We start from the raw sequence: 16,914 nt of genomic DNA on the forward strand, positions 1-16,914 counted from the left end.
CGCAATCAACCCTGGGCTGGAATAATGTAAAACTATTCAAATCTGTCTTTATTGTGATAGCAATTATATTGACAATGCAGACGCATTTTTGCCGTCGTTGTCGCCATAATGTTCCATATAAAACCGTCATTAACCCTTCGCGATATGTCAAAATAGCTCAGTCATCATCCATAGGGGCATAAAAACAGATTGGAATATTTTTACGGTTTACTGGCTGTGGGGACAGAGACGCCCGCCCGCTCAACCCGCTGCAGCGCGCGCCTCCCTAATATCTAGTTCACTTGCGGTACCCTCAGCCTGCTTTTCGTCGTTTTGAGCCTCAGCTAGGGAGCTGAGGCCCAGTCAACCGTATTTTAGTACACTCTAAATACAGCTGCCCTGGCCGTTCCGACAGCAGTGACAACAGCCGGGAGTGGCCGCGCGTGCGCCGGAAGCGCCGAAACGCCCAGTGTTATAAGCGTGAAAATCACGAGAAATTTGTGCGCCAGGAGACGCCACTGCGTGGTCTGCGGAACGTGGACGGCTGCACTCTTTTCCGGAGAACGAATCTGCTCGCTGTTCGCGGCCACTTCCGGAGCACACATGCCGAAGCCGTTCTGGCACAGCATGGCGCCATTTCGGTCAATTTTCTGTGTTTGGCGCAGTTTGGCGCAGGAATCTGCGTTTGTATCAAAATGGCGCAATTGGTGAAGGAGTCCCACCCCTGCACGGTGTGTTAATACAAGTGCACGCACAACTGGCTTCTGCAGCAATGATATTGGCAGGTAAAAAAATAATTCAGTTCTGATTTCGCAGTAAATTCAAAAGAAATGCATTAGCATTACGTTACGCCTTTTCGAGGTACCGGATCCATGATTTAAACCGCATTCACCACACTGCAAAGTGTTGTTCAGGAGCTTACTTGATAAATGAACTGCCTCTTCGAGAAGCGAAGTACGACTGACGGTGGTCCCGAGCTCTGTTAAGCTCTCCCATACCGCTCTACCTCTACCATGTGACCGGCTTCCCACACATACACTTTTTTCCACTTTGATGTTCCTAATGCTAACTAATTAATGACACACAAGATTCAGAGCTTCAATTATGATGTGCATACCTTATTCCTAAGCAGGAACAATGAATCTTGCTAATAGCCAAATAATTTTATTTGCAAGTCATGCCTGAAGACAAGTCTGTTCAAATGAAAGAGCAACATTATGCTACTGGCGCCAAATGCAAAGTTTACTTAATGTGGAGTTCATGAATACCGTATGAGTGCAGCCTTGAATATAAAGGTGCACTTTATATACAAGTATCTCAATTCTAGGATGCATGCCTAGGCTGTAAAAAAACTGTATTTCGGCTCCTGCATCCATTACCTTTAGGTACTAACAATACAGAGCAAAACCATCAGATTTAAAAACCTTACACTTCCTTTCAGTCATCTTGACATTCTGTGACATTAATAGATCCAGAAGAAGCCGATTCTCGCTAGTTCAGTAGGCCCCATCTAGGAGCTTTTATGTACTACTAGACTGTACATTCAAATCTGTAGCAGAAGTTTTCAGAATGTATGTAAACATTCGTCGTGCAGCACATATGCCGTATTTACTTGATTCTAACAAATACGCCATACACGTCCGAATAAAGTACAAAACCAAAACTGCAATAAGTGGTGTTCAAATTCGACCTTCAAATATCAATTTACAGCTACGCTTTGCCATACTGCGGGTGCCAGAAGCTCTTGCAAGCTCTGCAAGATTGCAATCCTAGGACGCCACCCATAGCTTGTGTCCGAATTGCCCCTCCAGCGACCTCAGAGTTTAAAATGTTCTTTTTCCAAGTGAGAACAAATCGCTATTTTTCTCTCTTACCATGTAAATCTGGTGGGGGAACAAACAAGGGAATTGCATTTTGCTAAGTATGAAAATTGAGATGCAGATTACAATTGAGGGCATTGCATTTTTCATTCCTGGCCATGAGAAATCAGGTGCACATTACAATTGAGGGCACGTTAGAATCAAGTAAATACGGTCTGTCAATTTACCACAAATGTTAACAGACAGACATCTACCTCGCCTGCGTAGTGTTCTCCATCAATGGTGTGCTCACTGCCAGTCTCACTGCAGGTTCCCCAGTGACTGTGGAACTGCACCATCTGATAGTTGTGATGGAGAGGTCCTCCACGAAGGTCTGAAATTTAAAGCTATAATGTAAGCCATATCACACAGGCTTGTACATAAAATATACTTGCAAAGAAAAGCACACCAATAGATACCGAAAGGTAACTTGCAGTGAATGGAATACCGCTCTTGAGGCAGAAGCTACGCAATGAAAGCAATAACAAAAGCAATAACTTCCGTGTACTTACTCATTCTAAGTGGACTAATTGGTTTCTGATTTCCTGAAGTAGAAAAATGTTCAGTGCATAAAAATGAGATGTAGTTAGGTGTGTGTGAACAAAGCACTACAAAGGATATGAAGTGTGTGGCACTATAAGGAAAACAACCATTAGTCAAGTTGCTATTTCACCCCCAAAATGAGCACACCTTATTTTGTGCATGTGGGTCATAACCTACAATAGTAAAGCATGAAGTACTCGCATACATGCATAAGTGCAGACAAAAGCCACACACCATGGATCTAGATGCCCTGGAGCCATATGGGCACGCAGTCTGGAATTTGTATGTTGTGGCCCTCTCACAAGACAGCACTTTTACAATGCCTCAACACGTTCTGTCAAAAAATGTTTGATACACTGGAAGCTGTAAAGCATTCCAAGTGAGTGTCTTAAAATAAGAATTTATCAAACAGGCTGAGTAATAACAGAGATAGCAGCAAATAAAATGTTGAGAGAATGGTGCAAGGAGGCAACCTCTTTCCTGCAGCAGAGACTGGTCAAGGCAATGGGAGCAACTCATCCTTCCCTGTTTCCTCCCATATTGAGGCCAAGAGCTCATATCATGTATAGTACATCACAAGCCCGACCTTTTCTTTTGCTCGTTTTCTTGCTGTGTGGTGCATTTCTGATGGCAGTTTTGCATTTTATGTGTTTCATGGGAATACCCATGTTGTTCATGTTATTGCCGACTATTTGTGCACTGCACCATGTCATTATCTCTGATGTTGCAAAAGGACCTGTGACATGATAGGTGAGACTTGCGATGCCGTCTCTGCAGGTGAGGAGACAGGTAGCACCTAGAAAAATGGTGCACAGACTTTCATTTGAATTTTCAGCTGTTTTTGCAGCGTACATAAGTGAAATATTTTCCTATGTGGTCGTCACCATGTGATGTATGTGCCAGGCTTGTTTGTTTGCACTGCCCAGATCTCGTGAGGGGCCCTTTAGCTGTCCTTTTGCCACTCTTGTGACCTGTACACATCTTTTTCTGATAGTATGGCATATTGTACATTCCCACGTATTCTTCATGCATTTTATCGTAGGCAAAGGTGAGAATTTGCATTAAGACATTTGAATTAAGTAGTTGCAGTAATCAAAGACTGCTATACACTAAGTATACGTGATGTGGAATAGTCAGGAATTGTCAGCAAATTAACCTTAGCATTAGAATGCAAAGTGAATCTCTACAATTCATGTGCTAGTATTACTTGGTTTATTCCAAACAACATTGTTGTTGATGCTGTTGTCTAAACTGTTGACTTATTTCAATGGTACTTTCTCCGTGTCTGGGTTGGTTTTAGTTGTGGTTTTCACTGTTCCTGCCACAGTGCTCTAAATGTATTTGTGCATATCAAGGCCAAGCGTCTTTTCTTGGGGGCACCAAGCTTTCTCAAGCCTTCCCACAGGCTTTAGTTGGCTCCCCACCAGCTTCTTGACATAGAATAAATTTATTGTAATTCAAATGATATCTATTATCCAAGCAGACTACCTATATGACATTAGTTAATGGCATGAGTGGTTTGTTTCATGACTAAATTATATGCTTGCCTTCACTTTTTCCAATACTGTTTCTGTATATGCTCCCAAAGACAGCAGAGTTGCACATATACTTTCCACGCACTGCTCAAAGCACTGCCATTCACAAATAACCATCACATGAAACACCAGAAGTTGACTCGACATCCACAAAACCTATGATGCACTGAATTCAGTGCCACTGGCAACACCAGCACTTCCGGTTTGCTGCTTGTCGCATTTACTCATGCTGTGCACTTTTGCCTGTTTGCAGCATTCTAGCTGTAGAATCATTGCCGCTGCTCTCCTTTGCCAATCCAGAACTGCATTTGCACTGCGTTGCTACTCATCATAGATACACAAATATTTCTCTGAGGCATAGTGCCTTGTCTGTGATGAAATTCAGGACATATGGCCATTAGGAGCACGCTTTATCTGAAATTCCGCTTAACGATCGTACTTACGTGTTCCACTGAAAATAGGCCAAAATACACCGTAAAATACTCCATAAACAACACGGAGACACAACCACAACAAATCACAAGTGCCAAATTGCTTCCGTGGCTTAAGCTGTCTTCAAAATGTAGTTGCATAAAATATGATAAATACTATTGCCAAAGTCGCACACTTGATCTGCACAATCAAATAAGCATTATGTGCCCTATTAAAGTAGGAATAACACAGAACAAAGTGCTGCAGAATCTCGCAGCAGCCCTTAGCCTGGCTCCTGCAGGCAAAAGAAGCAACTTTGCCACGTGGCAGTGAATATCTAGATGGCAGACTTCTGTGTAACTCTGCTCCTTAAGGGAGCATATACAGGAACACTATTTAGTGCCTAATGGATTGCAGGCACAGCCTGCAAAATTATTTTCCTACGTACCAGTGACCAGAAGGCAGAATCTTTCAAAACATAATAAAGGCGAATATGTGCAACACAGATACTAGTGATATATTGAGTAGTCAACAAAGAGCCACATTCTGACATTAGTATGGAAAAGCATAACCACAAAGCTTTCCTTTATGTCTTCTCCCCAGTACGGTCCATTCGTAATGACACTAGGCGAGTTGGCAAGTCCACTTGCCATACTCATACAACCCAAAGCTGGTTTTATACACAATGAATGCTCAATGTAGAAGCTAGAGCCCATGACATAACTGGTTATCATTATGATGGGCACCATTGCAAATGCAGTATAGAAAATTACATGTAATTTCCTGCAGAGGTCATTGACATGTGTGATGTATGAGTGTACATTGTGAAAGTAGAAGCATTGCTGTGCGATTCTGTTGCTTTGAAGTATAGACATAATGTTCGCCAAGCAAATGACGGCCACACTGTCTTATTCAACACAGAAGATAGAAAAAGAACATAATGTGCTTCCCATTATGGCAAAACTGTGATGCTGCTGTTGATATAAGCAGTCGTCCAATGGTTTTGCTAATATTGCTTCAACCACACTATCACATTAACAGAAAAACTGCGCAGCTGCAGTTTTTCATTTCTCCTAGCACAAACACAATGCCCACTATACTGACTTGCAAGTGAAGCCTGTAGGTCAGCATGTACTGGCAAGAATTTGCTTAGCATATTCATGATTTCTGTTAATCTGCATTCTCGAGTGCTTATTTCAGCAATGTTCAAACCACTTCATAGTATATTTAAAGGTAACCAACTAGGTCCTGGTGAAGAAACATCCACACGCCATCCGGAGCCAGTGTTGAGCAGGCTAGTGCACTGGAGGCCATTGTAGGTCCATCGCAAAGGGTTCTCCGTCAAGAATGGATCCTGCTGCACCTCACTACACAAGATATCAATGGGTGACTGCTTTTCTCCAGCTGCCTTGGGGAACCTCTTGGCCCAATTTGAAGGACCTGCACATAACAGATTGAGAGTCATCAGCGGAGAAGAAATGTTTGGTTATATGCATCAAGACTGGATAAACTGAAACCTATAGAGTAGCACCAGGTTTCTTGGCACTGAAAATGCCATTCACTATATTCAATGAACAAATTTAGTAATATTTCTAATAAACAGCTAATAAACAGAAGCAAATAAAACTGCACTTTCAAATAAGCTAATTACAAGCCTGTAAACTTGTTTTGCTGGACAAGTACATGAACGGAAGGCTGCCTAGAGAATCAGAGGAGCGGCACTCTGATGGCAAATGCTAATTAATTTTATCCTAGTAAACAAATAAGCAAACAAGCAAAAACCACATTTGGTATGAGTCGGTACACAGAAGCATTTGACTGTGTTCTTACAAAATGCCCCCTTTTTTTTTTCGCTGGAGCAATTAGGTATAGACTATGATGCAACAAAGATAGCAAGCTGCAGGGTAATAGCAATCATATGATGGAGTAATTGATGGCTCAGCATTTATTTGGACATCCGAGATACCTTGACGTACTGTGAAATCTCAGTATAACAAGCACTGTTGCATTTCAACCCAAATTGGAATGCAGCCATGTAGATCATGTCGTGATGACCATGTACGTCTGTAAAATGTTATACCAATGTAGGCTGTGAAAAGAGCTGAAAATTCAAACAGAAGCCCACACGCCCTTCTTGGAGAAGCCATGCTCTCCACCAGCAGTGAGGTCGTATGTATACTGCTTTCATGCCACACGCGTACCAGCTGTTGCCTCAGCGTCACGTGCAGTACCTACTGCACACAAACAGGCAGAAGCAGCACAGAATAGCTCCAGAATATTCACAAAATGTAAAGAGAAAAACCGCCCATGGAAATGCGACGTGCAGAAAGAAGGGAGAAAAAAAGGAAGGTAGGGGTCATGCCTAGAGATCGCAGAGGCCCTCCCCTCTCACATCGAAGAAGGCTGGGGGAGGGAATGTCACTTGGAGGTGTTGGTCACGACAACGGGAGATAGCCTCTGCTACAAGGATGGCAGCTCATCTACTTGCACCATGGACTCACAACATTTGACACATTTGACTTGCTCCTATCTCATTAATGAACCCTTTCCAAAGATTTTTGTGGTAGAACACACACCGGAGAGCATCTACAAGTGTATACCCAAAATTTCAAACAGGGCCTGGCGAGGGCCCTTTAAGGAAGATTCCACAAGCAGGCTCTCCAACACAGTTCAGATTTCAGGTCAGTTCAGATTTTTTTTTCAAGGACTTTAACTTGAAGCGCTGTCTGTCATCACTTCGTGGCCAGCATTAATGCTTTGTCTTGGATTCAAGTGGGAGACCAGCCATCTTCACTGTATCAGACTATACCCTGTGACAAACCTAAGAATTCAGTAGAAGTTTGTTCCACAAAACTACACCACACCTGCTCTCTCCACCTCCATGCTTCAAAACATCGTTCTTCACAGATGGCGATATTGTCTTCAGTGGACATGAATTTCACATTGCTACATTACTATTTTATGCAAAGCCACAAAGTCAAAGCAAATTATTTTAAATATCTACAGCTTATGCGTCGGGAAAACTATTGTGCTGTAGAATTACGAAGCAGCACAAAGAGCAGGACACTGTCAGTATGGCAAATAAAATTACAACAAAATTTAACAGTGTAAGGAATCATAACTGGATAGCTTTTTTTTTTAATTGTAACCATTTAAAATTCTGTTTAGTACATAAAATGTAATAGAGATATGCATTTTGCTGCTTTTCAACCTTGTTTTTTACAAAGTTCCTATGGCAGGCTTTACTTTCGTTTTAACCAATGTGGTTCCGCACCAAGTAATGATGAAGTATGCATATGCAACACACTTTATCAGCCATTTATTAGCCACCTCATCCGACGTCCACCATAAAAATATTCATTTAACCTTTCACACAATGCAGAGCAAGAAAAGCCACCACAATTGGCACTTTTCTATGCAGGCACTAAATGTCAATATGCATACATATTCCAACAGTGAGGAGAACTCTTTTGCCAGCAGCAAAGAAAGTATGCCTGGTTCAACACCTCAAGGAGGACTGGATGTTCATGTTGTCACACCCAAATTAACATGAGAATATGGTGATTCCCATAATTTCCAGACGAATCTGTATGCATTAGCCCAGGGATACATGAAAGTCACATGGCATGCTACAAGTTCTTGACATTAGCGAAACAACTGTGGATGAAACAGCGGGGGGATGAAACACTCGAAGTAGTTCCAAGGCAACTAATCACAAAGTTTTTATTTTTAATTTTTTTTTTTTGCATTGAAAGTCTACCAATGAGGGAGTTCTTTAACATTCCTCGATTCATATTTTACGTTCTTATGATACTTCGCGCTGTAAGTATAGCGATAACAGCGGTGTCCGAGCTAGTGCTCCTAGTGCGCTTTATTTATTATTATTATTTATTTATTTTTTTTACATCCTTCGTAACTGGCTCATTTCATTTCTTCGGAAATGAAAATAATCATTACAAAATACGGCGGCCACAGGAACTGCGTTCTACCGCAAGAATTTGTAGACTGCCGGACATTGGAAACGTTGGATTTCTGTTATCAGAGCGCGCGAAACCGAAACTGGGAGGCTGCAGCGAGCGCAAAGCCGCGCCCCTCGAAGCGACGTTCTGCTTACGTCACACAGCGGCGGGCAGCCAGCGCGCTGCGACAGCGAGGAGCACGGAGCCGCAGCCAACGCCGCAGTACAGTGTACTAGAGCCGTAGCGCGCTGGCTGCCCGCTGCTGTATGACGTAAGCAGAACGTCACTATGAGGACCGCGGCTTTGCGCTCGCTGCAGCCTCCCAGTTTCGGTTTCGCGCGCTCTTATAACAGAAATTCGTTGTGTCATAGTTCCGCGGGTAAGCGGATTTTTCCAGATCCAAAGTAGATATGGCTTGTACGGAGAGTTTGCTTCAATTTCCCAATTATAATGAGCCTGCTGAAATTACACGTTCAAAAGTAATTATGCTGAAAATTTAATTATAAATTATAATTAATTATTAAGTTAAGGATTTCGATTTCTCGTAGAAGTAATGACCGCTCAAGGGTTAGAATTGTGCTATCTCCCACAGGCAATTTTTAAACACTTAGTGCAGCTAAAGAAAAACACCTGGTATGTTCTTCACATGTGCCTTGCAAGAGTCACATCGTTGAAATAAAAACTTTCTCATCTACGGGCACGCGGCGTTAGCCAGTTCGAGCACAGCGCTCACGCAGATTCCGTGGCGGCAGGCCGCGGATAATTTCATCAGCACTTAGCGCGCATCTTTCTGGGGTTTTACGTGCCAAAACCAGCTCTGATTACGAGGCACGCCGTAGTGGAGTGCTCCGGATTAATTTTGACCACCTGGGGTTCTTTAACGTGCACTACAACGCAAGCACACGGGCGTTCTTGCACTACGCCTCCATCGAAATGTCGTATACTATCCGCGGCCGGGATTAGATCCCGCGATCTCGTGCTCAGCACTTAGCGCGCAATAACCACGGACACACAAGGAGTAATGAGTAAATAATAAATGTATGATGCGTGCCCACGCCAGGATTAAATGCCCAACAAAACGAAATGTCCTACCCAAGGGACCTTTCTTTTCATTCTGGCAGATGGGAGCCATCCCAAAATTTATGTCGGGCTACGCAAAGCGCTACGTTGGCCTGTCGTTGGCATAATGTAGGCCGACGTGAAGCCATGTCAATTAAAAAAATTAATTATGGGGTTTTACGTGCCAAAACCACGATCTGATTATGAGGCACGCCGTAGTGGGGGGCTCCGGAATAATATGGACCACCTGGGGTTCTTTAACGTGCACCTAAATCGATCCCCAAGCTCGGCCCAAGCTACATTGCCAACCTTGGCCCAACCAACCCTTGGTCGGTCACCACACGCCTGGCTAAGGTTGGACCAAAGAGTTTTACCCACTCACTGGGGTGCAAGGAGGTGAGCTACACTCTCCACAGTAGAAGCTTTCTGTGCACGCACCGCACCGCCAGCACCGTTTCAGCGCTCCACCAGACGAAAGTGTGGGCATCCGCAGAAGACCTTTGCCAGAGATGTAAATCCTCGCATTTGCCTTACGAAGGAGAAGGATACCGAAGAACAATCAGTTCGATCCAAGGCAGGTATAAAGAACGGCACAACAACAGCGGTAGCGTGCCAGCAAGCACTTTACTGTCGTTTAGAACCCCTACCTACAATTTTATCGCAATTATCAGGACCACTCCGCAGCAACAAGTCGATTTGTCCGCGGAAATACAGCCATAAAGACACTGTTCAAATGCGCGCCGTAATACCTTGTGCGCGCGCTTGAAATTACAGCCGCAAGAAGAGCGCGGAGCTGTGTGTTGTTGGAAGCCCACCACAGCCACTCATTATTTAAATGTCACGCTCCGTTCGTATACTATCCGCTCGCAAAAAGCAGAGGACGGTGAACTTGAGAAGGACAGACCGCGCGTCTGCAGTTGCTCAAAAGACGATACGATCGAGCACGCGCGCCCGTTTCAAGCAAGCACAAAAACTAAGTTTCATGAAAAACAAGCTACCATGAAAAGACGAAACACTATCGACGTCGTGTGATGAAAAATGCACAAGCACCATTGCAGGGTTGCACGGCTTGCGCAAATCTTCATGTCTGACGAGTAATAATGATAAACGATACATTAAGTTTAAAAGTTGGAAAGCGGCCTTGGTTGATCGAATAATGCACCCAGTATTCCTGCGCTAAAAGAGTTGGCGGTAGAAATAAAACAGACAGGAAAGACGCAGTATACTCAGTAAATAAGCAGCTAAACAGGAGCTCAGTGCAAAAGAGACCGTTAGGTTCCTGCAGAATTGTGAATAGAAAAACGAGAACTACAGAATTCGAGGAGCGTCAAAAGAAATGTCAGAGTATAGGCAATTTCCGAAAAAGGCCCTCCCAGCTTACACCGACTGCGCAGCGCGAACTGAGAGAAAGAGAAGACGAATACATGTGCGTGTTCTATCCTCCCCCTTCTTCCCTTCCTGTTATTACTTGGTAACGTGAAAAAAGAAAAGACGGGAAAGCTCTGCTGGCCGCACTGTGCCATGCCTGTCAAAGAAAACCGGGGACAGATAGGTGAAAGTGAATATCGGGTATTCTGCCAGAGCGCTGCCTTCATTTTATTATTACTTCCCATCCCCTTTCTTTTTTTTTTTTCATGTCTCCTCAGCGCTCATGCCGGGATCAGCGCGCACACAGTTGTAACTTGGTAACGGCCAGTATCCGCTGTCAATGCCGCGGCACTGAAATCGGACGTAAAGGCCGCATATCAATTCTCTTCGCCATGTTTTATCTCTTTTTATAAATTAAGGCATCTCCGCCTGGCCATTTCAAAGCACTTCTCCAGCGCTGAAAAGCAGGATATCGAACCAAAACTGAACTGAAAACCGAAAAAAAAAAAAAGAGAGAGAGAGAGAGAGAGAGAGAGAGAGAGAGAGAGAGAGAGAAGCTTTATTTCTGCGTGAAATGGAACTTAACCGGAAGGTTACGATATTTTTCACTCGGGAGTGAAACCGAAGAGACAAAAAACGGTTTTAGGTTGAGACTGGCTACTTTTTCTAAAGCTTTTCATCCGTCATGATCCATCATCACGAATCACGATTGGCTCAAATGTTTCTTTAACGAACAATTCTAGCATGAGAACTTTTAGTAAATACGGGCCTTGACGAATAATAAGCTTTCGTGAATACGGGCCCAAGGCCCGTATTCACGAAACCTTTCTGTTAGTGCCGATGAACAACATGCAGGCACCTGAGCAAAAACTGTTACTGGACCCTTGGCCGGACATAATATCAACGAAGCGCGCCATCAAGGCTTTCTCAGAATTTTTAGTTAGCGACGGCTTAGGCTAAAGGCTGTGAATGGGCCATTCGGACAAGAACGCGTATATATTCTCATCCTAGATACACTGCCTATCCTCATTATCACTCATCATATCCTATAGATCTCCTCTTCGCTTACCCTCTGCAGACAAGAGTAGCAGGCTAGAGGACCTGTCTGCTCTACCCCAATAAATTATCCTCTCTTTCTCTCTCACTAAAGCTTCACCTCACATAGATTCCAGCATCAGCGCTGGAACTGCTTAATTATTTTTGAACTACTAACTACGTGCGGCCTGCAGAACGTTCACGCGCGTAATGTTTCCGCGCAGCGTAGCGGAAACATTACGCGCGTGAACGTTCTTCAGGCCGCACGTAGGCAGCGTCGAGCTTTTCCACAAAATAAAGTTAGTATGCTGTTTTTCTGTAATTATTCGTTGGTTATGGAAATAAATTTGAATTCGTTCGAACTGTCATTTTTTCGCTCCGGAGTTAACTGCAACTAAGCAGTTTTCGCTGAACCGGAACGAAAGAACTTTCAGTTCGACACTGCTGGCAAAGGTCCTGAAAGACAATCTTTACTAAGAGCACAAGCAGGCTCAAATAGCCAATTAACACCATATAACCGGCCGTCATAATAATAAAAATAAAGTACGGTTTCTTAACGTCTCAAAGCCGCACTAAAGGGGTATGCGAGACGCCGTAGCGGGGACTCCGGGTTAATTCTAACCACCTGGGGTTCTTTAACGTGCACCGAAAGGCCGGCACATGAGCATTTCTGCATTCCGCTCCCATGGGAATGCGGCCGCTGCAGCCGTTCTTCCACTTAAATGGTGTGTTACAAGCACTGTAGCGCTGCCGCGGCACCGTAATAAGAACATACTTTTGCTTACGACATTAACGCCAGTAGATCAGTGTCCTATTTAACGATGTAAAGATGTCAGCACGCACGTTTTTCTACGGCTGTGCTGTGAAGCAAGACGACATTCTCGCGTAGTTGCTCGGTTTGAAAGATCATGCTCGTAACAGCGGCAGATGCATACACAGGGGTCACGTGGTATCCACCTGGGTACTTTGAACCCTGCACAGCATGCTCTTTTACACTACGACGCAGCTCTCGAGCGTTCGCAACAGAAGTGCGGACGACGTTCAAAACTTTACCCACCTTAGTAATTGACAGTCACACTGAACTATATAATTAATCACTTAGTTAAAAAAAAAACATCTCACAAGCTCCAACGCTCGTGGACGTTTTATTTTATTATTTATTATTATTGTTTAGTGTTGTATGCACTCCTGCCGTACATACACAGAATTAGCTTAATTATGCAACGACCTGGCTGGTTCTGCAGCAACTGTTGCACAAATAGGAGCGTCTGGCATACAGGCTGGGATAATGTAACGATTCTGTTCGTTTTTCTTTTTCGCGCTCCGCCAGCGTTATCCCCATGATCGGCCGGTCGTGAGCGGTGCACAAAAGACACAGAATCGAGCGAAAGTAATCGCTGCATTGTACCAAAAAGTACCCCATGGCGCTTCCAGGTAAACCACTGGCTCGTTGGCGCTCAAGTTTCACACAGAGGCAGCCTTACTTTTGCAGTTGATTCAGTTTAATACCGCGTTTGCGAGCATTACTTACCTGATTCGTCCACAATAGTCTGATGTGCGTATCATCTGAGGCGACGCCAGTGAAAACATATTGATGCCACTGCAACGGAACGGTGGAGCCTTCTGTCACGGCAAGGCCTTGACGTGACAGAAGGCTCCACTAAATTAAACTTATTTTTGCGCGAACCGGACCTGAACCGAAACGGTACAATTTTTGTTTCACTTTGGGCGTTTCAAACTGGTGACCATCAAATAGCCCTCCAGTGGTGGGAGGCCTATATGGAATCAGTGAAATGAATAATTGAATTTCTGGTTGGACGATAAGTGCGACAGATATGACGTATTATATACTTCTGACGTATTGCTTTTGACGTGTGCTTCTACAATGTATATATATATATATATATATATATATATATATATATATATATATATATATTTAGCTACTTAAATTTAGCTTGAAGAACAGCACACATACCATTTTTTCTGTCTTTCCATGCAGCTCAGGAGTACAGTCAAGTTTTTGTACAAAATAAGTTCGAGCTGTTTTCCCAGTAATTATTCATAGGTGATGTAAACGAACATAAACTGGTTCAAACCGGTTTGAAACGCTAGCGTTTTTGCTCCAGAATTGAATCGGAACTGAAATGCTTTCGCTGAATCGGAGCGAAAGTGTTGAAATTTGGGCAAGGACGCAGATAAACAAGACACATATAGCGGTGTGTATGCGCGTTGTTCCTTCTCTGAACAAACAAAGGAAAAAAAAAAAAAGGTTTCGATTAGATACTCGGTTATAATGAACGCATTGTTTTCGCCGGAGTCGTGACAGATCACGCCACCGTTCCGTTGCAGCGGAATCGACATTTTTTTACATTGAGTGGCCGCAGGCGATATCCACTTTGGATTTATTGTGGACGAAACAGGGGGGTAAGTAATGCTGGCAAACGTGGTATTAAACTGAACACACTGCAAAGTTGTACCTCTGTGCGGAATTTGAGCGCCAACGAGCCAGCGGTTTAGCTGGAAGAGTCATGTGTTTACCTGGCGTTTCTATTAATGCAACGCTTAGTACATGTGCCCAGGACTTTTAACAGCAGCTAACGCCCATGTCTGACACTTGCTTCCCTGTTTACAAGCGGACGACACAGTTTAATGGGCGCCGCCTGGTACCGACGTCTTGTTCAGGGAAGTACTCGAAGGGCACTTGAGAAGCAGGACTTGCTCGAAGCGAACAGCGAACTTTAAGCAGCAACAACACACCGACAGTGTAGTGTGCAAGGTGTTATATTATCAGTGGCATACAATATTTCGCTCATTTTTATGCTATCTCATTCCCGCGTAGCCCCGCGCATGCGCGCCCAAGGAAACGCGCGCACGCGCAAAGGCTTCACTCGAAGCAACAAGCGCTTCTCGCGCGAGAAGAAAGCGAACCTAGCGACACGGCAGAGTCGACCCGCTCCTCCACTGCCGGACCGCGGGCCCCACGGTCGCCGAAGGCGGTGTAGTTCTCCGGGAACGCCGCTGAGCCAACAAGCAGGACGGCCTGGTCGGTCGAGCAGGCCGTGCCCATCGTGGGTGGACCCGAACGCGGCACGGGCGGCGTGGTCTGCTGCAGGGCGCCCGGAGAACGAAGGCCGGTGAGGACTGGTGCGAGTTCAAAGGCTCGGACCCCCGGTCTTCGCGGACCTTCCAAGCCCAACTTTTAAAAGCTATAGTCTTCTATAACGGGAAGACGCGCTCGCTTGGTGCACTATAGCACGCGAGCGCAAAATCTGCACGCAAGGTTCGATATGCACGCAGATAAAGGGTAGAGGGAAGGAAAATGAAATAAAACGAATGCCAGGGTTTTATATAACGTGCTAACTTTGAAAATTACCTGGAACCCTTTTTTTTTTTCGCTTTTTTTTTTTCTAGGCATGTCAACAAACTATATAGTGAGTGGCGACAATCACGCGGACATGCGAGCGCAGAACTGCTAAACACACTAACGATCGTCGCGGGCAGTGCATTTACAATTCCATTATGTCGTAATGAAGCTTGCGAGGGCAAGTCGTATATATAATGTAAGGTAACAAGGGCTTATCGTAAGCAAACTTTGCAACTGCAGAAAAAAGAATTCTCCAGATCAAGGACAGATCGCGTATTATAGTCAAGCTCAGATCTTGGGTTCCATCTCTGCAGAAGGAGGAACTAAATTTTTTATTCAACTGCAAAACTTGCTCCTCGGAATATGATTATTTTATTTTCGTGGCCGTCTGGCCGCTGCATTACGTTGTGATGGCTCTCTTCTAGGCCACGATAATTATGTAAAAGGCGAATTTTCAAACTTGGGCAATTCCCTCCGCCTGCAAGGTTTCTCTGAAACTGATTTAATTGCCATAGAATTTCAACGGCAAGACAGCTCCACAGCTTCTCTCCTGCAGTCACCGCAAAGTGCGACACTAAATGTGTCATTTTTTTTTCATAGTCTTTCCATTATTATTATTGGAGATCACTGTACTTATCAGCCTGCTGCTTTGTTAGCCACATCGAGAAATTCCACCTGACGTTACAGTCCGAAGGAGCATAATATGCATGCATCTAAGGAATCATTCGGTGACGTTTAGACAAGCTAATCATTCCCACGCAAAAGCCTATATTTGGGAATACGTTTACGATCAATTCGCTAAACAAAAATGCTCCAATCAAGCTGACTGTTCGGCATGTAATCATCTGATCAGTGTCACGCCATCATGGTTTCACGAGAACTACTGGCACAATTGGAACGCCGCACCGCAACAGGTGCGTGCAGCTTGTAAACGAAACAATGACTGCAACCGCTCTAAACTCACTCGAACCACCAACGCGCACTATAACAAACGCTAGAGCATTCACGAAGGATGAGAGCAGCAAACCACTCACCGAGAAGGCGCTCAATTGAAACGGAGAAAGCAAAGTGAGAAAAACAACAGCTTTAGAAAGGCCAAACAGAAAATAAACGAGAGAATAGAAAGCTGGGAGAAATGGATGCGGTTCCTTTAAGGGCGCAGCAAAGAAGACGGCGGAATCGCCGAGCACTCGCGTAGCGCGCGGCGACGACCTTCTCAGCCCTGTACAATTCGCGGCGCTCCTTTGGTATTGCGCGCGCAAGCTTGACGAGGCGGAATTTATGAGCCGCCCTTCTCGCCGACCCTTTCCCACCCTCGCAGCCCCATGTCCGAATCCCGGCGCATGTTCGGAGCCGCGGCACGCGATAAGGCGGGTCGAAGCCGCCGCTTCGAGCGCAAACATCGCGAGAACAGAATGTGCGGGCCAGGTAACGATTTTCGCGCAGGAAACCTTTTACAAAATGTTTATCGTGCGCGCGTCTGTAAGTGCCGCGGCCACCAATACAGTGGAACACACGCAGAAGAAAAAAATACGCAAGGCAACAGATGCGGAACTGCACGCGCGTGATGCCGAAGTCGAAGCACGACACGAGGAAAAAAAGCGCGGTGGACTCAAGGCGGAATAATCGTCTCCCAAGACAAACAGTAGCTGCACATGGCGCAGATGAGCGGCGCGTGCTCAGCGCTGTCCCCTCCCCCGGCGGAAATGACTAGATGAAAATGACATCGCAGCAGTGAGAAGGAAATCATGCCGGTCGTTTGTGGTGCGAACTATACTATGCACGGCACACGGGGCTTC

General features: G+C 44.8%; 1 protein-coding gene across 5 annotated transcripts in view; it reads right to left on the reverse strand.

Annotated features, from left to right (window-relative positions):
* Positions 1-16,914, reverse strand: part of LOC119431481 (carbonic anhydrase 1-like) — a 115,053-nt gene that overhangs the window by 13,596 nt on the left and 84,543 nt on the right. For 4 of the 5 annotated variants that reach the window (XM_037698985.2, XM_049670450.1, XM_037698964.2 and 1 more), the window contains 2 exons: positions 5,570-5,767; positions 2,054-2,172 (listed from right to left, as the gene is read on the reverse strand). In XM_037698985.2, coding sequence (XP_037554913.1) covers positions 2,054-2,172; positions 5,570-5,767 — 317 coding nt within the window. Of the gene's footprint in view, positions 1-2,053; positions 2,173-5,569; positions 5,768-14,679; positions 14,834-16,914 lie in introns of those variants that run through there. The other variant, XM_049670433.1, reaches the window with a different exon arrangement.

Source organism: Dermacentor silvarum, chromosome 1, assembly GCF_013339745.2.
Source record: "Dermacentor silvarum isolate Dsil-2018 chromosome 1, BIME_Dsil_1.4, whole genome shotgun sequence".
Taxonomy (NCBI): domain Eukaryota; kingdom Metazoa; phylum Arthropoda; class Arachnida; order Ixodida; family Ixodidae; genus Dermacentor; species Dermacentor silvarum.